Source organism: Talpa europaea (assembly GCF_964194135.1).
Source record: "Talpa europaea genome assembly, chromosome: 1".
Lineage (NCBI taxonomy): Eukaryota > Metazoa > Chordata > Mammalia > Eulipotyphla > Talpidae > Talpa > Talpa europaea.
Genome location: NC_140073.1, coordinates 94,735,695 through 94,760,009, shown reverse-complemented (window position 1 = coordinate 94,760,009; position 24,315 = coordinate 94,735,695). Strand labels below are relative to the sequence as shown.

The 24,315-nt window shown below is 33.3% G+C and overlaps 1 protein-coding gene across 14 annotated transcripts in view; it reads left to right on the top strand.

The window, feature by feature from the left end:
• Positions 1 to 24,315, top strand: part of PRPF40A (pre-mRNA processing factor 40 homolog A) — a gene marked incomplete at its 5' end in the record, with an annotated part of 46,389 nt that overhangs the window by 6,455 nt on the left and 15,619 nt on the right. For 6 of the 14 annotated variants that reach the window (XM_084237870.1, XM_084237869.1, XM_084237866.1 and 3 more), the window contains 9 exons: positions 6,135 to 6,215; positions 7,906 to 7,936; positions 10,636 to 10,652; positions 18,018 to 18,128; positions 19,887 to 20,007; positions 20,241 to 20,294; positions 21,745 to 21,769; positions 22,441 to 22,812; positions 23,869 to 23,977. In XM_084237870.1, coding sequence (XP_084093996.1) covers positions 6,135 to 6,215; positions 7,906 to 7,936; positions 10,636 to 10,652; positions 18,018 to 18,128; positions 19,887 to 20,007; positions 20,241 to 20,294; positions 21,745 to 21,769; positions 22,441 to 22,812; positions 23,869 to 23,977 — 921 coding nt within the window. The remainder of the gene's footprint in view (positions 1 to 6,134; positions 6,216 to 7,905; positions 7,937 to 10,635; positions 10,653 to 18,017; positions 18,129 to 19,886; positions 20,008 to 20,240; positions 20,295 to 21,744; positions 21,770 to 22,440; positions 22,813 to 23,868; positions 23,978 to 24,315) is intronic. The other 8 variants (XM_084237868.1, XM_084237867.1, XM_084237872.1 and 5 more) reach the window with 3 other exon arrangements.

Here is a 24,315-nt window from a genome sequence, read left to right as displayed (position 1 = left end):
CTAGAGTGGTGTTTCTAAGAATGGGGGGATGCAGGTGGGAGTGTTGGGAAGATCTAAGAAGACCATGTAAATTTGGAAGAAGGAACTGTACCTCCTCCCCACTCTTGGAGATTGACTGGTCACAGTATTTACTTAAGATGTTGGGAACTCTTGCCAGAAGCCTTTTAAAGCTGTGTTATTTAGTATCTCTTAGTTTTATTTGGCCATCTTCCATTTCCCCAGTCTCCCTTACCACTGTTATGTTTTTTTGTTTTTGGGTTTTGGGGTTTTTTGTTTGTTTGGTTTTGGGTTTTTTGGGTGGGGTGCTTTGTCTAGCTCATTACATGGGGTTAGCTTTCTGTGGAGAAATGCTGAATTGAGTACACTTTATCCATTTAGTTTGCTCTTTAAAAGGGAAAGGGCAACTTCCAAATAAGTTAATATTAATGCATACAAATGAAGTACAACAAATATTTATTAGGTAGTGGGATCAGAAAGGAAAGGGGACAGATTTCAACAAGAAAATCTGTTGATTTTTAGTTGGGTTTGTTAAAAATTTGAATGACAATACTTCCAGTTATAATTAATAAAGATTTAGTATCTGTGTATATCCCATAGTTGTACCCTGGGGTTTTAAGTTTATTTTTACTTAATAATAGATTTGCATTGTCAAAATTTTAAGTAGGAATAAATAGATTGCTGTCTCATTTGTTTTAGTAAATAGATATTTTAGTCTCTTGGTTATGGTGTTAGTGTTAGAATGCTGTACATACCCTGACTCAAGCAACTTATATACATTCCTCAGTTGCCTGTCTAAACTTTTGTTTTCTTATCTCCTAACTACTGTCAAAATACTGCTGAACATTTGAAAAGTTAGTAATGAATCTTTAATGTTTGTGTTCTTTCTGTATCTCATCAACTAATCATGCATTTCTTTTGCTTATTTAAGAAAAGGTTAATTGTAATTAGTTGTTAGTAAAGAGGTGGTATTTTGCCTGATGGGCTTGAAAGAAAATCTGCCTCTGACTGCTTCTTTCTTACTGATTGCATTGCGCTAAAAGCAGAAATCTGAATCTTACTTAAATCTGACTGATGCTGTTATCCATGTCTCTTAAAAAACCCAATATGCAAGCAAATGATGACTTTTTTTAAAAATTTTTTTTTAAAGACTTATTTATTTTTATACAAGAACCGGGGTACAGGCCAGATGCGCGGGAGGGTGAGAGGATTCACCACAGACAGAGTGGGAAACAGAACAGGCAGACTGACTGAAATACACTGCTGAAGGGAGCAGCGGGCGAGACAGGAGAGGTCTGCTGAGCCATGTGGGACACCTTGCCGGTTGCCAGCTGGCTGGGATTGAACCCGCTCTGCAGAGGCTGCGGACAGCTTCATAGCACTGTGCTCAACTGCCTGAGCCACCAGGGGAGGCCCGGTGACTTTTTTTTAAGCTTTATTTATGTGTAGAAGGATGAAGGGGGGGGAAGAGGGGTGGTAGGACAGAGGTGGGGGGAAGGGTGAGAGGACTCACCAGAGACAGTGGGGATCAGAGCACAGGGATTTGTGGAAATACACTGCTAAACTGAGTAGCGAGCAAGACAGGAGAGGTGTGTTGTACCATATGTGGGTTACCTCCCTGGCAATAGTAATAATGCTGACACTAACCCCTGTGCCACCTGGGAGACTCCAAATGGTGACTCCAAAGTACTGAAATAGTTTATCTTAGGCTTTGAATTATTTTTTTTAATGAAATTCTCATCTCATTGTAAACTTTGGGTGTTATGGGTTTTTTTTTTTTTTTAACAAATTTTTATAACATTTTTAAGAACAAATTCTCAGACTACAACTGTAATTTTGCTCATTAGTCTCGATCTGTCTGGGCTAAAGTTTTTAAAATTATCTTCAATTAACAAGCATCAAGATTCTACTTGAAAACATGGATTTGGTATAGAGTCTTTCTCCTTGTGGTATGAAGAAAGTTGTTCTCTGAAAGATTTTTTAGTATTCAAGGTCATTGTTTTTGATTATATATTAAGTATAATAAAAAATTGCCCTCTTCTCATACAGAAATAAAGGCTCATTGTAAAGTTGTCTACTACAGTGTTTGAGTTTATGCTATGTCCATGTAACTGTCCTCTGCACCAATGATATATGCAATAATGAGATGTGCTCTCTGTCCTAATGGTGCCACAGTTGAGAAGATTAAAAATAAATGTCCCATGTAGACAGATACATAACAATTTAAATATGTATAATACTGAATCTAGTATTAAGGACTTCAGGGAAAGGGAGTGGGAGTAAATCTTACCTGTTTTGTATATTAAAGTATTTAATCTTCTAGGACTTAATTGTGTACACTTTGCATCGTCAATATGTTTAGTGTGTTCAGTTTGTTCAGCATTTTAAAAATAAAATACTTCATTTCATTCAATTCTAAGTTGATTGTCACACATCCATACCCAGAAGTTTTCTCTTTATATTTTCTATATCTTCATTTAAGAAGTTAGGTGTTTAGTGAGAGACAGTTGGCTATGGATCACTAAATTAATTACTTGACCTTTTAAGTTTCCAGGAAGCAGGATTGTGATAACTGATCTGTGTTATGAATAATTATAATTTTATCATCATGTTTATGTGTTAACTTTGAGAATTCAGAAACCTCCTGATTTTGATAAGTGGGTTGGAAAGATGGATGTCCAATTAAACTTAGTAGGTATAAAAGGCCCAGAGAATTAAGTAAATTCTACAGCAACATTGTAGAGCCAGAACTGAACATGGTGTTTAATCTGGGACTGACTTTTTGTTGAATATGTTGATTCCTACTGAAGATGATAGATTTACAACATTTACTAAATGCCTTTAAAGGACTGAAGTGCCTTCTGACAGAGAATAATAGATGAGAAGGGACAACATAAGAGATACTTTGATTATATGAGTTGAAGGAGAATAATGGTAATAAAATTATCCGTGTTGAGCCTTGAGGTGTAAGTGCCTTAAGTGTATCGACCCATTTGAGCCCTACAACAATCCTAGCAGAGAAATATATTTTCTCCCATGTTACAGGTGAGGAAATGGAGGCCCAGTTAAGTTAATTAGCCCAAACTTATGCACTGGTAAGTGGTCAAGTTGGTAGCAATTCTGATAGTTGTGACTGGAGTGTACTTAATAGCTGTATTAATAGTTGTGATTGGAGTGTACTTAATAGCTATTAAGTACACTCCAAATTATACTACACAGGCTGCTTCCCTGTGTAGTATGAGATTGTCATTAAGCTGGATTGCCTTAGAATGTAAAGGTAAGTGTAAACTTCGGCAATTCTAAACTGATCAGGTTGAGAATTTAGCAAGTTAACTTTGAATGATGGCAATTGACTTATTAAATGATAAAATTCTATTCTACGTATGGCAACATTTCTTGCAAATATTACCATATTTTGTTTATATATTCCTAATACCAGAAAAATGATGCCTTGAGTTTACATATAACTGTAAATGCAGAGGAAGTAAGACTAAATCATTGCATTGCTTGAAATGCAACCACTGTGGGTTATTAAGGGTATTATAAAGGTTATTTGTTCCTATCTCCAATTGAATGACTAGTTACCTTCAAATATATAGTTTTTGCATTTATTGAAAGATTAATTTTCTTGCATTCACTTACACATTTGTTTATAAGAAAAATTAGTGGTGTAAGAGACAGTTGTTTTTAAATACTGTATTAGTAACCTCTGCAGAATATGCTTGCTTTTTAGAATTTGATTTTAGGATATTCCAAAGGAACCAAGTAAAAAAAGGCAATCAGGCTATTGTAATTGAAGGCTCGCAGCAAAAGTGGATTTTTAAAATCAACCAAATTTAACATTTAATACTTAGACAAAAGGTAGGTTATGTGGAAAAACTTCAGAAAATAATTATGAAAGAAGGACTTTTTGAAGTGTCATTGAGGATCTCCACTTTCGTTTTCATATTACTACAGAAGTGCTCTGTCAGTGTACATTTGTACAACTTAGTTGGTATAGCATTGATAAGATTGCATTTATTACTGTACCTTTTGTTTTCATTTCTTAAATATTTAGTGTAAAAATTGACACACACATGCTTGTTTTTATAGAAACTTTCCAAAATGAAATTTTGGAAACTTTCCAAATTTTTCAAAATGGGATTAACTTAGAAATTTTTAATAGTCTCATATTGATGGTGCTGAGTGACTGTCCTAAGTCAGCACAATGTTAGAAAGAATTGAACTTCAGTCCAACCAGTTGAAGCATGCATCTCTGTATTATGTATATCCTAAAATTAATGAAAAACAAATCATAACATTTCCACAAAGTAGATTCTTCATACATTGGGAAATGGGCTTAAGAGTTCTTAATTTGTCAAATTCTTATAATAACTTTTCATGGGAAACAATACATTGCATATTTTTGGTTTTCTTTTATTTCAGCTTAATATCAGTTTGGTGTTAAACCTATATTCATAATCTATAATATTTACTTTCATAATATATAGTTGTACATAATTTAAAAATCTGTTGATATTTGCTAGGTTGACCAAGTTTAGCTAGTTGCTGCCCCTGGGAATTTACTGTTTTGTACCAAGGAAGATGGAGAATTTTACTCCTAAATGCCCTTAATTTTTGTGAAAAAATGGTTTGATTCATTTTTCTTTTAATTTTTCAAACTTCAGTTTCGTAAGTTTTCTTAGAGTTCTATTTTTTGCATATGTTTTCTATTTAGGCTATTTTAAAGAGCTGGTTATTTCTCTTTATTACCTACCATATGTCCCCCTATAATCAATAGCTTAGTGCTTAAGAAGATTTCAAACCTACTTTGCTATTAGCCCAAACCAAAAGTAATTATGAGGATGTATCTTTGGGAATGGGGAGGAAAGGGAACAAGCCTACTTCTCATTTGATTGCTCTATTCCCCCTCCACCCCCTTTGTATATTGATTATTTTCTTTAATTCTCTTAGTCTGGGTGTTCTTAAAGACCAGTGAATGCTTCTGTTTTCAAATCAGAACCTCTGAAAAAAATTTGACCTTGTATTCTAAGTTTTAGTTGCATGATTTCTGTCAAGGTCTTGTTGAATGATGTTTAAATAACATCAAGTGCTTGAGACCAAAGACTTCTTTTGTTAAATTCATTAGTACCATGCTACTTTATTTTAATAGTATTTTAACCTCATGAGTTAATTTTCACAAGTATTAAATTTCAGTGTATGAGTATTCTTAACTACTTTTAGTAGTCTTTAAATGTTTTATTGACCAGTATGCTTATTTCTTTCTTATTGTTCTTATTTCTCAGATTGTTCATTTAATTTGAAATTGTTGAATAAGTGGATATATTGTTTCGGTACCTATGATTGTTGTATATAATTTGTTCACCTCCATGTTTTCTTCAGATTTGTTCATATTAAAATCAAAATTATTTTGTTTGACCATACTACATAGAGCAGCATCGGGTCAAAATCCTGTGGTAGTGGAGGCTAACTTCATGATTTTTATTCATTCTTTGTAACCAGTATTCATAGATTTTGATGGCAGTCATTGATAAAACTAGATTAAGCTTCCAAATTAATATTTTTTCCAGATATTCATGAATGTGTTTCATTAAATACTTCTTTACCAGAAGAGAGTATTGATGATTTGTACTTAAAAGGTTTGTTTATGTATTTTTGTAAAGTCACTTTGAATTTTTAGCACCTTTGATCTAGAATTTTAATATTTTACCTAGTTTTTTAAAAGACCAGATTGCTATAAAATTTATCTAATACAGTTATTAAAAATCAGAAGTAACTAATAGTGGGGAAAAAACTGTCTTCCTCCAGGAAAGAAGAAAAGTACAAGTGTTGAATTAAAATTAAAGAAATTAATAATCTTAAATTTAGGTTAGAAGTAACATGATAAACTTTTAAATACATTTATTAATTTTGATTGTACATATAAATTCTAACATCTGTATTAAGATAGGTAATTGACAAAAATTCTTCATTCATTCAACAAGCACTTACTAAGCATACTATGCATATACTGTAGTGTTAAGTGGGTTTTAATATTAAGTTTTACTTGTTACCTTTAATAACCAGATAGATTCTTGAATTCATGTTAACTGCTTTGGTCTTACATGGTAACCTTTTTTTTTTCACTTTTGTTCTAGATGCCTGGAATGATGTCTTCTGTGATGCCTGGAATGATGATGTCTCATATGTCTCAGGCTTCCATGCAGCCTGCTTTACCGGTAATTTTCTAAGACTGTTTCTGTGATGTTTTGATTACTTTCATATGTGAAATAACGTGTATTCTATAGGCAATTGTTTAGCTTTTAAATGTCTGTGGAGTACCATAACATAGGAATTGCAGTCGACTTTTTATATTTAGTTTTTTAACATTTTTCCCACACTTATTATATAGCATTATATAGTATACATCCTTGTTTATTCTACATTAAACAAAATTAGAGTACTGGAGAAAATATTTCATCATCCAGAAGCATTTGGTTGGTCTGGTAGCATTCTGATCATAAAGAGAAGACATGGTGCTAATTAAAAATTGATAAAATATTATTTAATACTGGAAGCTACATTTTTTTAATTGAAGAAACACTGCATCTTTAAATAGAGATTCAGGTGTGAAGAGATAGATTTAGAATGTCAAAGATTTCATTTCATTTTCACATTTCATGAGATGTAAGCTGTGGCAGTTTATTTAGAAATTCCATGAGCAGCCTTATCATCTTTTACTGGGTTGTGTAGAAATATGTGAAGCATGATATTCTAATTTAGCTTGTTTATTATCTGAAATCCTAGTAGATGTGACATACTCCATTGGGGTGTTAGGAATAGATTTATTAGAAAATTGGTGTTTTTTTTTTAAGATTTACTTTTTATTTATTTGTGCTTACAAGAACTGGGTTGTAAGCCAGAGGTGCGGTGTGGGGGTGGTGGTGAGAGGATTCACCAGAGACATAATGGGGAACAAAACAGGTGAATCTACTGAAATACACTGCTGAGGGGGGCAGTGGGTGAGACAGGAGAGGTCTACTGTACCATATGAGTTAGCTCCCTGACCAGGGATTGAACTCATGTCGCACTGACTGGTGATAGCTAATAGCTCTAGACTTTAACCCCTGTACCACCAGGGATGCCCCCTGAAAATTGTTTTAATATTGGAAAATAATAACTTGCACCATACCATTTATTATATAAAAATCTCTCGTGGATTTTTAGGTAGTGCCCCACAATATTTTTTTTTTTTTTAAGATTTATTTACTTATACAAGCACCGGTTACAGTCAGAAGTGCGGGAGGGTGAGAGAATTCACCAGAGCCAGAGAGGGGAACAGAACAGGTAGACTGACAAAATACACTGCTGAGGGGAGCAGCGGGCGACACAGGAGAGGTCTGTCGAGTCATATGGGACCCTCGCCGGTGGCTGGGGATCGAACCGGTGCTGCAGAGACTGCAGGCAGCTTCGCAGCCCAGCGCTCAACCGCGCGCCACCAGGGGAGGCCCTGCCCTATAATATTTCTATAACAAAACTTTATAAATGTTCACTTTCAAGCATATAAAGAAAGTGCTTGCATCCAAGTCAGGGCAGGTTTTTTTCAGAGTAATGAGTTTTGGTGCAAAGTTTGGTTTTCAGAGCTTTTTGGATTTCAGAATTGTATGTAAAAGGTTATGGATGTATGTACAACTGATGACTATATATACACGTGTATGTATATATAAAAAGTAGCTTGGGATACTGATATTTTTTTGTAATGTATAGCAAGCTCAAGGAGCTGAGACCACTAAAATTTAGTAAGAATCTTTGAATCATTGACTTGAGAATTATAATAGAGGGCACTTGATTGTGCTTTTTTAGGAACTTAAATTTAAGATAAAGCTTAAATAAGGTGATTATTGCTAATACAATTTTTTCTTTTTACAGCCAGGAGTAAATAATATGGATGTAACAGCAGGTATGTATAAAACTTACAGTGGTTTATAGTTTACTTCATTTGAAACATAGTAGCTATATTATGTGTGTTAGACTTTATAATCAGCTCCTGGGGTTTTTTTTTTGATAATTTGATCCTTAAGAAACTTTCCTAAGTTTATATATGTATGTATGTACGTATGTGTGTATATATAAAGATCTTACTAAGTTCTCCTTAATTTTGTTTCTTCATTGTGGGTTTTGTTTGTTTGTTTGTTTTGGGGTTTGTTTGTTTTTTTTTTTTTTTGAGGCAGTGTTGATTTATAATAATGTGTATATGATTTAGAAGTATAGGTTCACATCTCTTTAGAAAACATATCGTGGCTATCCCCTGGCTGCCATTAAAGCACCCATAATCCCCCACCATAGTCAATTGTGCCTCCTCCTGCCTTAGACTCCCTACCCTCTCCAGTAACCTCAATTTTACAGTTAAATTTCTAAGGTGGTTTAGTTTTGTGTATTCTTCATGTGTCAAATCATCTGCTATTTGTCTTTCTCCTTCTGACTTATTTCACTTAGCATAATCCTTTTCATTTTTAATGTCAAGATTTCATTTTTTTTTAATATACCTTAGTATTCCATTGTGTATATATGCCACATCTTTTTAATCCACTCCTCTGTCATTGGGCATTTAGGCTGTTTCCATAACTTGGCTATTGTAAATAGGGCTGCAGTGAACGTTGAAGTGCATATATCCCTTCAAAAGAGTGTTTTTGCATTCTTAAGGTAGATACCTAAGAGTAGAGTTACTGGATCATATGGCAGATCTATTTTTAATGTTTTGAGAGACTACACACTTTTTTCTATAGGCACTGGACCAATCTACATTCCCCCAACAGTGCATAAGCGTTCTTTTTTTAATCCACATCCATCAACACGTATTTCTGGTTTTTTTGACACAGGTTATTCTCACAATGTGAGAGGGAATCTCAGTGTAGATTTGATTTGTATTTCCCTAATGATAAAAGATGAAGAGCATTTTTTATCATTTGGCTGTTGGCCATCTACATGTTGTCTTTGGAGAAGTGCCTGTTTAGCTAGCTCTTTTGCCTAAATTTTGTTTTCTTGCTGAGTTGTGTGAGGTCTTTGTCAGATGTATGATGTGCAAATATTTTCTCCCATTTGGTAGGGTGTGTGTTCATTTCTATGATAATGAAAAAACTCATAGTTTTAAATGAGGTATTTATGGAAAAAAATTAGTTTACAAATATCCTTTGGCCCACATGGCATTTTAAAATTTTATAGCTAGTTTCTAACACTTACAGTCTGCTGACTTTACATAAAGATTCAGTTGATCTTTTTTATGTACAGATTGAATTTACCTTGAAAAGATGTATAGTCTTAATAGTCATCAGTTACAGTGGTCCTGTCAACACAGTAGGTCCTTAGAATATTTTAATGAAAAAAGGTTGAATCCATGTTTACTCAGCAAACATTGTGGAATGGACTAGCAACTCCACACTTGGAGACATAGAAAATGCACTTTCATGACCTTCTGAACTAATTCACTCAGTTTTCTGTTACTGTATTGGTGCTAGTAGCTTTGAAGTTCGTAAGCCTTGTGCTAATTATTTATTTGGTTAGTTACCAGTAATGTTTGGTTTCATCACAATTTTGGTATATAATAATGCCTCAGTTATCCATGAACAAACAATGTTTCACAAATTTAGTATTCCGGATGCTGAATTTTATCCCATGGTTATGCTATCAAGTTTTTCTGTTTTCATTATTACTGGTTGAAACATGTTTAAAACATGCTATATGTTCTCCTGAAGGCTTATATGTGGCATGATTAACCAAAATATGTTTTCAAATTACTTAAGCTAAAGCGATATTTTGAAATACCTAACATGCTGTCTTACCTTACTTAGATATACCTAGTTCTGGTTAATAGTACTCTAAATTTTCCTGGAAGATTGCCTTAATAACTTCTAAAATATTTTGTTTCTACCATTGAGCTTCTTTTCATTGTTCTTGGGTCTATATGAACTGTTTCCTTTTTACATAGTCATTTTTTTTAACATGCAATTTTAAATTACTGATTTTCTAAAATTAGAGATTATTCACATTAACTTTGAAACTAATGTGCATGTCTCCTTATGTCTTAAGGAGTTTTGGTAGTAGTTTAAGACAGTACCATATAATAGAATGTTCTGCATCTGTGAAAATGTTCTGTGATCTGTACTGTGTATTAGCTACTAGCTATATAAAATTCCTGAAATGTCACTACTGCATAGGAGGAACTAAATTTTAAATTGTATTTAATTAGTATATATTTTAATTATAATTTTAACAGGAATAGATGGTGGCAGATTGATAGTGTATTATATATAGCACACATATGTAATCTAGATAGTGGAAATTGTCAAAAACCTAAAGCATCAGTTCATGACACTGTACTATAGTAGTTTAACAAAGGAAGAAATTAGACCAGATAAACAAAAGAAAGAGGTAAATTCATCTCACACTAGCTCCAAATGATTTTGCAGATTGAAAGCTCAAAATGCCACTTAATCCTGAAAATGCTTTTTGCATATTGATGTTTGTGGGAAAGAAAACAAGCACATAATCATATGGGACAGTTTTAGGGTATGAAAGAATGAGGAGGAAGAAATAACGTGAATAAATATTTTTAGGAAACATGGTTATCACATTGTAAATATTCCTTTTTTACTTTTTTAGGTACAACATCCGGTGCAGTAAGTACTTTTGGAATAGTTTATTTCATTATATTTCTTTAGTCTACTACAATATTTTTTATTTCTAAAGATTATCACTAGGTAGACTCCTTTTCCTTTTTTTCTATTCCAAAGTTGAAAAATTATTTGATTTGTTGTAAAATCTAATTTGGATGGGACTTGGTAAGAAAAAAGGAACTTTGATATCATTTTTAAGGATTTGCTTTTTCATCACATTTAGAAAACAAAAATTAACCTGATAATTTTCAGTTAACTTTTCATTGAAGGTATTCTTTTACAAAAATTTATGTACCCTTAATAGCTTAATGTTTTGCCTGCTTGTTAAAGTAATGAGGGCTCTCTGGGAATATAAGGCAAATTATAAAGAAGAAAGTAAATTTCACCTGAAGTTTTTCCACATGCGCCACCACAGTTAATTTTTAGTTGTGTCAATTGTCTATTCAGACATTTTTTATGTCACTGAATTGAAATTTTTTTTGTCATATGTTAAACTCTCGTATCTTGGCATCTCTTATTATTTTTCCATTTCTAATCCAATTGTTTATTTTCCTAATCAGAGAAACTTTAACATCTAAAAATGCAAGTATTAATGGTTTCTCTTCTCATTCCCTTAGTTATTTTAAGGTATTCATGTGAATTTCCCTATCCACCTCAAAAAAAAAATCTAAAAAATACAAACCCTGATACAATCAGAAGTCAAAATTACCTGGGATTATATTTTACTCATTTAAACTTTTGTAGAATTATTTCTGTACTTTTCTAGTCAACAGTCCTATCTAAAAATACTGTGTATTTGAAAGTTTATTATTATTTTATCCTTTCTTTAGATGCTCTGTTTGGATATATGTCCTAAGACATGTGTGAATTGGGAAAGAGTATGAAATTTTATGTGTAAATTACTGTTTTTTCTGTAAATGTTTTATTTCAGTGTCTATCTCTAATTTACCTGTTCTTTACTCCCCCACCCCCTTTTTAAGGTTTAAATGGTTTTTATTCATTTCTGTATATTCCTGCACATTTTTTATATAAATTTTTTAATCCATTTGTCAGGTTGCCAAAAAAAATTTTTTTGGTATATTGGTTAAATCCCACTGAATTTATAGATCCTGGGGACATTTAAAATATTAAATCATCACATATATGAACATGGTAGTCAGATCATCTTTTGTATCTATTCTAGAATGGTTTTGCGCTTACTTCAGTAAAGGCTTCTGTAGTCTTCATTTTGTCAGTTTATAGATAACTGTGTAAAATTTAGTGCCATTTTGAATTTTTCTGCTGTACTTTATAATGATCATTTTTACATATTTATCCAGCAGGCTTGCTGAACTCTTATTGTCTAGTGGGTTTTCTGTATATATTATTCTATCCTCAAATGACAGTTTAGACTCCTTCTCTTATAATTTTCATACTTGTTTCTACTTCTACTGTCAGCCAGAAAGCTCTAGTACTATAGTGAACAGTAGCAATATTAAGCTGGCATCTTTTTCTTGTTTTCTGTCTTAAGTGGAATATGTACTAAATGTCTCCATTAAGCATGTTGACCATAGTTTTTTGGGATATAACCTTTGTTAAGGTCAGTCTTACCTGTATTCCTATTTTGCTCAATATATACATCTATTTAAAATTATCAGTGCACATGCGCACATTTTGTGTGTGTGTCGGTGGGTGTGGGTGGGTGTGTGCAGAACTGCTGGGGTGTAGGTCACAGGTGTGGGGGTAGAGAATTCACCAGAGACAGAGTGAGGAGCAGAACAGGCAGATTCACTGAAATACACTGCTAAGGCGAGCAGCAGGCAAGACAGGAGAGGTCTGCTATACCATATATAGGTTGGCTCCCAGGCTGGGGATCAAACCCAGGCCATGGTGGTGATCGCACTGAGGCTTAACCCCAAGGCTACCAGCGAGGCTTGCCAGTGCTTTTATAATGTCGATAAAGATGATTATATACTATTTCTTCTCTAGTCTTAATGTGAAAATACAGAAATATTTTCTGACCTTACTTACTAAGGTGAGCCCTACTTGTTCGTTGTGTTTTTAAGGTGTGTATGTGTGCACATGTGTGTTTATTAATTCCTTCTGGTTTCAGTTTGCTATTATCTTATTTAGGTAGCTTGTGTCTGGGCAACAACCCAGAAGAACTTGTATGAAATGATGAATAATTTATTTCTTAATAACTTAATGGAAGGAACACTACTGAAAGCTTAACTGCTTTTTTGAAAATAGAAGTTTGGGGTTATCATTTTACTTTCTTTTGTGGTTTTGGAGCTATTCCAGTTTCAAGTTTTATTATTTTCAGATAATTAGTCCTTTTAATGTGGTGAAATAATTACTACAAAGTTAGAAATCTTAATAGATGTTTCTTTTCGGACATGATTAACTATCTTTGCTGTCATTTCTTTCTTGCTTACTACATTGCTCTTTTCTATTCTCTTCAGTGCTTAGCTTATATCTTGTTGGTTTTCAGGTAGTTTCCTTGGTTTTTGGTGCTGATTTGTGGTGTTTGATTATTACTTACCTCTCTTTTTCCTTCATTTGGTTTCATTAAAAGTTTATTCCATGGTACATTTTTCTTGATTTTCCACTTGTGGGAATCTCCTTGTTGTTGAACCAGTGTGGGGAAGGAGACTATAGGCTGGCTTTAGGATTTTTTTAAGTAGAGTTTTTGAGGAGCAGTTTTGAGTTCATTGTAAAAAGGGAGGGAGGGCAAAGTCGAGTTCCCAGATATCCCCTCCCCCCTACATGAAGCTTCCCCAAATAGCAGTATCTCCCACCAGGGTCATACATTTGTTAACAGTCCCTGAAGATATATTGGTATGTCTTTATCACCCTAAGTCCAATTCACATTAGGGTTTTTCACTCTTGCTGTTAAGCTTTCTGTGAGTTTTAACAAATGTGTAATTAAATATAACCATCATCATAGTCTCATACATAGTAGTTTTGTTGCCCTAAAAGTCCGCTTGTTCCATCTATTCATCCCTCTCTAGCCTCCCGTCTCCACTGCTGGCATCCACTAATATTTTTACTCTGGCCATAGTTTTACTTTGACTCCAATGTCACATAGTTAAGATCATATACTCTGTAACATTTTTATATTGGGTACTTTCATTTCTTAATATGCACTTACATACCCTTTTATTTCTTTCCATGGCTTGAAGACTCATTTCTTTTCAGCACTAAATATTAACATATAATAACACAAGCAATAATAGTAATAGCAGTGGATAGTATTCGATTGTTTGAATATGCCAGCTTGTTCATTTATCTAGTGAAAGACATTTGGGTTGCTTCCACATTTTCCCAATTATAAATAAAGTATTCATACACATATTTTTAATGGACATAATTTTTCAGCCCATTTGGGCAAATACCAAGGATCACTATTGCTTGATCATTTAGTAAGAGTTTGTTCAGTTTTGTAAGAAACTGGGCAAACTATCTTTGAAAGTGATTTTACATTTCAAAGAGAGTTCCTGTTGCTCTACATGCTTGCCAGCATTTGGTGGTGAGGGTGTTTTAGATTTTTGCCATTGTAGTAAGTACATAGTAGATCATCTTATTGTAGTTCACAATTCCCTAATAATATATGATGTTGAGAATCCTATTTGCCATCTCTGTGTCATTTTTGGTAAGTCTCTGTTCAAATCTTTTGCCCATTTTTTGAGCTATTTTCTTAATGTTTGAAGAGTTCTTTGTATATTTTGGATAACAGTGCTTTATCAAAAGTGTATTTTTAAAATATTCTACCCCAGTTTGTCTTACTCTTTACTGTGTGTGTCTTTGATAGAGCAGATATTTTTAATGAAGTTCATCCTATCGGTTATTTCTTTCATGAATCATAGCTTTGGGTCACTTATTTTTTTATAAGGTACCCATTTTGCATTATGATAAGAAAAGTCTAAGGTCCTGAGTCTTTGCAGTTTATTAAAACTAATGTGTGTTCTATTTCAAGATCTATTTTTAGGAATATTCTGTAAATTATCAAAATTATTTGTTGTTACTATATTTTTTAGTGTATTTTCCCTCTGCTCAATCTCTTAAGACAAGGCATATATTAAAATATTTAGCTTGTTTCAGATAAGCCATCTTTTTCTCCCTGTGTTTTCTATTTCTTTCAAGGTTAAATTGCCCAATGCATTTACATTCAGGATATATTTTCTATCTGTTTTTTCCATCTTAAAAATTCCCCCCTTCATTATGGTTCTTGCTTTAAATTCTCCTTATGCAGGACAAACAACTGTCATAGCTATTTCTTTTTGCCTCATAAAACTTTTTACATTGAGAATAGTGTATTTTCTTATTTTTATTGCAAGCTCTTTTTATTACCAGATACTTTGGATAATTAAAATAGTTTTTTTTTTTTTTAAATCTCTTTCCTAGTACCTACACTAAATCATTCTATTTCTATGTTGTAGTTGTTAAAATGTGATGGTAGACTCAGTTTTTGACTTAAGAATGGTTTTTATTGGCTTTTGATAAAAAATGCTTTTTATCATTTAGCTATTTTTATTTTATTTGAAGATTTTAAGAAATATTTTGAATACTTAATGAATTGTCACAATTGTGATTTGATGTGCCAAGTCTGTTACTGTAATCCAGTGCTGTTTTCTTTCAGTTTGTTACAAAAAATTATTTCCACACAAATTTCCTAGTACTGAACCACCCTTACACTCTTAGAATAAGTTCTCTGTGGTCAAAGTATAAACATTGTGATTCTTTGTACTAACATTTTACTTCTCAGCTAATATTTCTTGCTTTTTCTGTATCTTTTCTATTTGTTTTGTTACAGAGCTTTTCATCTTTTTCTGTAATCTAAAATAATGACACTAATTATCTGTTCTTTAGAATTTACATATTATTTTTAAAAGATCTTTTTATGTATCTTTTAAATTGCTTCTGTGGTAATTGGAATATTTAGATATATATGTTGATTATTGAATGAATTTTGATAAAGTAGTTTGCAGGAATATAATTTTTTCTAGATTTTGAGGTTTTTTTGTAAATTCTTGTCTTATGAGCTTCCTCGATCTATTATATTTTGGCTTTTTAAAAGAATTCTTCATTCAAGTTAGTGGAGATTTATTTAGTATTTAGATTTAGCATTTTTTTCTCTTGCACTTTCATTCAGCTGAGTATTCACTTTGTATAAATACATGTATACACAAATGTTTATCTTTGAGTTTGACTGTATTGATTCATTCAGAACCTAAATCAGCTTTTTTGAATCTTAAAAAGGTATATTATCTCTTCTGATACATGTGCATTATTTCCTTATACCTAGTTTTTGTTTCAAATATTTTCCGTATACATTTTACCACTAAATCACTTATTATGTCCTAACTCTTTTAACATTGCATCTTAGAAGTTTTTTCATTATATTAAAAAATTAGATCTGCATAAGATACATCTGTAGTATGATTGGATCATATTGAGCTATATCTGATTTTTCACTAATTCAAGTAATGCTATAGAGAAGATCTTGTGCATCTGTGCAACTTTATCGTTGGAATTTTGTGGAAAGAAATTTCAGCATCAAGAGATTATGCTTGTATATTCAATTTTGACAGGAACTAAGTTGCCCTTCAATGAAATGAAAATTCATTGCCAACTGTTAACTTGACTGTCATTTTGTACATTAAGGATAAGAGGAAAGATCCCTTATTTTGCATATATGCCTCTAGGTTATCATTTGTAAAAATGTTCACATTTGATTAATTCCCCAGGACTGCCTTTTTTGTTGATAATTTTTCTTTTGATATTTAAAGAGCAGGTTTATTAGAAAAGGGATAGGATAGTAAAAGACACTTGCATAGACACAGGAGGGCAGGAAGAGGTGCCCCGAAAGAGACAGGTTTGCTAAGAGAGGCCTGCATGGTTGCAGGCAGGTAGCCTTGAGGAGAGCAGCCTCCACTGAGGGAGGTCTGTGAAGAGAAGCCCCAGTATGTACATGTCATGGGCAGGCAGGAGGCTGCTGCCCTGCAGAGGGAGAGAGTTGGTGAAAAGAGTCACCTTCATAGTCACAGGTGGGCAGTGGGAGTGCTGCCTGTGTTGATAATTTTTTAATAGTACAATAACTGTCAGTAATAAAATAATTTTAGGAATTGTATCACCTGGGGCAGATGTACAGAGTTAACCCTAAAGCTCCAATGCAAGGGATAGCTCAGTAACTTCTGCAAAACCCCAAAGCAATTCTTTAAAAGGTTAAAACTACTGTTGTAGCTTTGGCCCATTCAGAGTGTACATCTGAGTCTTACAAACACTCTCTCTCTCTCTCTCTCTCTCTCTCTCTCTCTGGAATACTATAATCTTTTTAAGGGGAGTTATCTGATACCCTCTTGAAAAGATGGTACCCACAACTAGACCTAGCACCTTTGATCTCTCCAGTAATTCCTTCATTCATAATATCTTTAAAACTTTTTAAACCACTATGTTAAGGTATGGTTCACATATGAAAAGCCATACATATTTAATGTGTACAACTGGATGACTGGGAGTATGTAAGTGTACGTGCATGAAACCAGTCAGGACCATGAACAGCCCATCACCTTACAAGGATTTTTTTTGTTCCCCTTGTGGGACCCTCGCCGGTGGCCGGGGAACGAACCGGCGCTACAGAGGGTACGGGCAGCCTCGCAGCCCAGTGCTCAACCACTGCGCCACCAGGGGAGGCCAACCTTGCAAGCTTTTTTTCACCTCTTTATTATGAGTTTGTGTGTGTTTGTGTGCATGTACAATGGTGACTATGTGACACTCTTAACCAATTTTAATTGGAGGCATCATGTATACTTATGTCTGAAGTTTTGCTTTCATTTTTAATTCAATTTAATGAGATTTTTTTCTAGTTTCACATAAAATTTTGTCTCCCCTATCTTGTGTTGAGGCATTTGCATTCGCACTTTATGCCTGTAAAATTTCTCCTTATTGATGCTACAATTCTGATTCTTATCCCAAAGCCATAATCTTTGATTTGGATTTGTTGAACTCATAGTCAGCCCACCTATGTTGCATTATCATCTGGTTCAGGCAGTCTCTTTTATCCCCAAAGCATAAAATTATATTGCTGAAAGATTGTGTGCATGAGTTACAAAGTAACTGTATAAGAGCAGTCCTATCTTTTTAATTCTGCGATTTCATAGAATAGAGATTCTAGAACCTGAATGGATTCATGCTGTTTTTGAAGTACTTTTAAAATACTGTTTTTCAGTTATCCCTTTCTCCATTTGCATTAAATTTTCTAAATTACCTGAATTGTCTAAAAACTATACCCATTTTATACTTCTGATTTCTTCATATAACTTCGTTACTACTGATAGTCATTTTGAGTGGCACAGTTAAGTGATTTAAATCTTTTATTGTTTCCTTCAGAAATCCATGTGGACTGAACATAAATCACCTGATGGAAGGACTTACTATTATAATACTGAAACAAAACAGTCGACTTGGGAGAAACCAGATGATCTTAAAACACCAGCTGAGGTAAAAGTTTGAGGGCTGGAAGTTGTGGGTTGTTAAGTAGGCTGGTTCATGTTTTTTTTAGATTTCGTAAATACTTGACCACCCAAGAACAGTATTGCTTATGTCTCAAGAAAGATTGCTATAAAACATTCAGAGAGGGCCTCCCTGGTGGCGCGAGGGGTTAAGACAAACCACCGTGAAGCTATCCACAACCACTTCAGCATGAGTTCAATCCCTGGCCGGGGAGGTAACCCACCTGGTGCAGCAGACCTCTCCTGTCTCACCCGCTGCTCCCCTCAGTGCAGTGTATTTCAGTCAGTCTGCCTGTTCTGTTCCCCACTCTGTCTCTGGTGAATCCTCGCACCCCTCGCACCTCTGGCCTGTACCCCAGTTCTTGTATGCATAAATAAATAAATAAATTACTTAATTAATTAATTCAGAGAAAGAACAGGGTTTACTTAATGCAGTTGCACCAATCAGCAAAAAATATAAACACATTCCTTTTTATGGACAAACTAATTTTACTTCATGATTTTGCCCCTGATTAGGAACACTTGTCAGGAGGCATTAATTTAAGAAAGGTGACTAATTTATAAAGTAAATTGGAAGAAAAAAAGGTCTGTCTCTGCATGCTTTTATTTTTTATTCTAATATGAAAGTGTCTTCTTTATAGCAAACTTAAATGTTTTTATAAATGATTTTTACTGAGTTTATAAAAATTTCCAGTGGGTGGAGAAATGGACAGGAAATTAAATTACAATTAACTTCTCTTAGGTGGAAAATTGTCTTTCTCTTAGTGGAAAATGTCCATCTGTCCCCCACCCTGCCCCCTCCACACAAAAAAAAAAAAAATTCCTAGATTTCAATTTATGTTGCAAATTTCACCGTTCAAAATATAAACAGAAGATAGAATATACTGGTAAGCAGTAAGTACTATGGTTTAATTAGAAACTCTATGGAGTCCTAATTAAGAGTGATATGAAACCTCCAAGTTATACTTAAGGCACTTTTCCTAATTGGCAGCATATCATCCCACCCATGCAACCCCAATTAAGGAATCTAGGGATATAAAAGCATTTTCCAGGTCACCACGCTTACTATGCATAGTAATACCTGGGAAAGGTATATTGGTAGATATCAAAATATTTTTTTTAATCCAACACTGGCGTATAGTCAGTGATATGTATTGGTTTAGTATTTGCCCAAAATACTCTGTCTAGATTTAAGTTTTCAATAGTATTCTCATACCACCCTCATCAGTTTCACATATTATTTAATTATATTATATTTATAGTTTCCTTACATAAGATATATAATAAATTATCATGAAACTGAAATTAAGCAACCACATTTTTCTTTTTCCCCACACTGGTTTTTCCATCTTGTGTTCATATTTGAGAAGTCTGTTTACTTACAGTAATTTTTATTTACGGTGGGAAACAAAATGACAGAACATACAGGATTTGAAATTCAAATAGACGTGGTTTTGAATCTTCCCTCTGCTTCTTAATAGGTATATTGCCTCAGACACCTTACTTTGTCTAAGTAAATTGGGAATGCCTATTAATACTATCAGTGTTAACAGTCTTACTGTAAAGGTTAAATAACGTTCAGTTCATGTAACATCACTTTGTGTAGGTGTCCTATAATTGTAACTTATATTATCATCATGTCACAGTTTTGAAATTATGTAAGTTGATATTATCTAATGAATCAGTGATTTGAATGATGAATATGATAAACATATTTCTGTTAACTAAGGGTTTTATGTTCCTTTAGCAACTTTTATCTAAATGCCCTTGGAAGGAGTACAAATCTGACTCTGGAAAGCCTTACTATTATAATTCGCAAACAAAAGAATCACGCTGGGCCAAACCTAAAGAACTTGAGGATCTTGAAGGTAAAACAGGAAAAAATACTGTTAATTTTTTAAACACATATACATATGTCATTCACGGTAAAACAGTCCTTCGCACATGGGATTGTTCCCCAGAAGGTTTTCTTTTTAATTAAATGATTAGACCATGTTAAACAATGTAACAGTTTTATGGGCTCTTATTTTCTTGTTGCTCTAGATCTCAGTTCTATAGATTTTAAATAGATTTTTATTTGATTTGATTCCACTGAAACTAGGATACCAGAATACCATTGTTGCTGGAAGTCTTATTACAAAATCAAACCTGCATGGTGAGCTGCTTTGATAATTCATTTTCTGTCATTTAACATTTTTTAGAGTATGTCACTAATAGTCACTAACCATGATTGGATAAATCTGCAGTGAGAAATCTCTAATTCAAAGAATTCTTTTCATTTCAGGGTTGTATTATAAATGAGCTTGTAGTCTAAATATACTGTGAGGGTTGATACATACATGGAATCTGTGAAATAGATAACAAAGAACCTTGATCCTTTTCTGTTTAAATTTTAATATTTTATTTGACTGCAATTATAGTGCTGATTTTATTTACATTCAGCATTGCAAAACAGCCTTGATATATTTGTAATGGGAGAATTAGGAAACAAAATATGCACAAAGGATATTTTTTTTGAACATCCCCAACAATGCAGAATACCTCTGAAAATCTAGAAGTACTTACTACTTAACTATAAAACCCAAGACTTAAAATAGCTGAGATAATGAGGGAAAATTGAGAATTTCATTCTTACTCTCTCTTTAGTAGAAATCTAATGTCAAACTTATTTCAGATTAGAAGCAAATGATCATAGGAGAATGGTACTAATAAAGTTGTCTGCAATGTGGAATGATGTTTGACAAGAATTAAAGTTTTCTTAAAGGCATTGTGATCTTGTTTGTTTACATTCCCTCTTATCACCTCATTAACTTAGATTATGTGAAAAATAGGTTAGTGCTAACTCCTTTTAGTATGTTTTGTCAGCCATTATATACAGGTTTTCAGAGATCCTTTTAAAGTGATATATTGAAATATTTTCATAAAGAATTTTTGTTTTATCACTTCCATGAAGCACCCCAATTCCCTAAGAAAGCTGAACAAATGAGATTTTTGTACCCCTAAAGAAAACTTTAAGTAGAATAAAAGCTGAACTACTAACTGCGAATCTTTAAAGGTCAATTGAAGTTTCTATACTAGTTTTGATTATAATATTGTAGATAGGTAGATTTAAAATTTATGTAAGAAATATCAAGCTCATTTCTGATATAACCCTACTACAAATAGTTGGTGTACATAATTATTTACCTGTCAATGCTAGTATATATATGCTGGAATTTCATAATACGAATATGATCCCATTTGAATTTTGTAACTTTAAAAAAAAATCAAAGTTTTATCACTGGGGAAAGTACTGCTTTGTTTTATTTCAGAATTATGCAGTAGTTTCAGGGAGTTTTGTAATAGGCAACAGCCTTTTGGGAAATAATAGTATGGGGAGAGGCTTTCCTAAAAATTGCTACCTTTGTCTTCATTCTTTAACTGCTGCCCTGGAACTTTGGAGCAAGCATTTGCTTTGTGAAAGTGGTGATTTTTTTTTTTTTTTTTTTAAGGATGATAAATTAAACCCTACTATGATACTTCTTCATTATCTCCATTTAAATTTGTTTTCAGTGATTGTATATTTAAAACTATGTAGTAGGTAACTTCTTTTTTTTCTTTAATAGCTATGATCAAAGCTGAGGAAAGCAGGTAAGCAATTTTGGACATCAATATGAATTTTCAAAGTTATAAATTTGGTGTTTCCTATAATCTTATCAATAACTGTCTAGTTCCTTTACAATGCAAATATTTGACAAATTAGACCTGTTGGTTTGAGGTTGGTGGGAGATTTGAGACAGGGACAGAAATATTTACTCAAGATGTTCAAATGATGCTAGAGTAGACAATGATTATTTGCATTTGAACTGTATCCTTTATGAATTAAGAAAACTTACAGAAAAAGCCCAAATTTGATTTGAGTTAATTTGAAAATGAATGAAACATCACATCAGTGTTCTGTTTCTTCAAGTTTGCCTTTTAATGAGTAAAATTGATAAAATTTAAACTTAATAGAAAATTATGGTTCAGGTCAAATTTCATGATATAATACAATCTGACAGTTATTGGACCTTTGGAAATAGGCAGCCTATTGCATGAGTGCCTGTCATACATTATCACAGGTATTTGCTGAATTAAATCAAGGCAGTAACTCACAGTCTGTGATTTTATCTTTTTGAATGGCCTTATAGTTTGGCAACACTGATTTTTACCAAGTCCTTTTAAGTTCCATTATATTTATTTGTTTTTATGATTACTGAAAGTTTGCTTTGGCTTCATGATTAAATAACAAATGGCTACTTTTCTCTTTTTTAAATATATAGTAAGCAAGAAGAGTGCACCACAACATCAACAGCCCCAGTTCCTACAACAGAAATTCCGACTACAATGAGCACCATGGCTGCTGCAGAAGCAGCAGCAGCTGTTGTTGCTGCAGCAGCTGCTGCAGCAGCTGCAGCAGCTGCAGCTAATGCCAGTGCTTCAACCTCTGCTTCTAATACTGTGGGTGGAACTGTTCCAGTTGTTCCTGAGCCTGAAGTTACTTCCATTGTTGCTACTGTTGTAGATAATGAAAATACAGTAACAATTTCAACTGAAGAACAAGCTCAACTTACTAGTACTCCTGCTGTTCAGGATCAAAGTGAAGTATCCAGTAACACTGGAGAAGAAACATCTAAGCAGGAAACAGTAGCGGAGTAAGTTTAATGGCTTGTCCTCTGTAACTCAGTAGCAAATTTCATAAACACAAGAAATTGCCAGTTTAGTCATTGTCCACTAAGTGTTTAAGATATTCTGGAAAATTAAAACATAGCCTATAGATAACGTACCAATTTCAAAGCTGAATTTTGTGTAGCCATGCTATCAAAGTGTACCACAAAGCTAAACAGAAGTTTTAGGAAACAGTTGGGGACAGAGTGACATAAACATTTAAAGGGGTGCCAAAAACCTTAGTAACCAAGGTCTGTCACATCATGGTGCAGTATTTTGAATCAAAATCGATGCAAAACATCTGTGATAAATAAATACCAAAATTTTTGTTAAAGGAATGTTATTACTGATTTTCTTTAATTTGCCTCACTTTCAAATGTGGCCTAGCACTGCAAGGAAGTTTGGTATTGAACAAATAGATAACCTGTGGAAGTTACCACTCTACTAGTAGATACAAAGTAACTAGTTTAGTATCTGCCTTTAATATTATAGTATTTGGGGTTTTTTAATAGCAAATAAGAACTTTATAAAATTATATAACTTTCTTGTCACATATAATTTCTTCATAAGGACCTCAACAAGTACAGTTGAGAATTCTTGGATATATTAATTATTTTTGTTTGAAATCTTTGTTCAGCAAGCTTTCTCCTGAACTATTGAAGAGTACATACTTTCAGTTTGTGGGTTAAGTGTGTCACAGTGACTAAACTCTGCTGTGGTAGCATGCACTTAGCCGTAAATAGTATATATGCTCATGAATATACCCGTGTTCCAGTAAAGCTGTATTTTTAGAACCATGCACCTTGGTTGTATTTGGCACTTGAGTTATAATTTGCTGACCTTAATTTTGGCCTTTGTGCGGGTGTTAATTGAAAAACTAGAAAAAAGCTATACCTTTAATTTAGGTTTAGATACGTTCAGGGCTGATATAGGAGACAATTCTAAATTTGTCAAATTGTAGCTCAACATCAGACATTTAAATAAAACATTATTCTATATGAAATGGGTTTATTTAAGTAACAAATAACATTTAAATTCTCTAGTTTTACTCCCAAAAAAGAAGAGGAAGAAAGCCAACCAGCCAAAAAAACATATACTTGGAATACAAAGGAGGAGGCAAAGCAAGCATTTAAGGAATTATTGAAAGAAAAGGTATTTTACATTACAGATATTTATATAATGTGATAATAAATGAAGTTGCTCTTTAATACTGCAACACCTGGTTTCTTTTATTTTTATATATATTTTTTTTTTACATCATTGTTCATTTTTAAACAATATTTGCTTCCCCCACCCCTTCAGGGGTAGTCCCCATAGATTTCCTTCACCAATGCACCCGAGCATCATCACTTCAGTCCCCTGTGCTCCTCCCTCTCTCCCTCTGACCCCTCTCCCTCCTCCTCCCCTGCAGTATGTCTCTGATTCATAATTGTCTGTTTTTGCTTTGTTGTGTTTTGTACGGTTAATATTTTTTTTAAACTGATAATCTT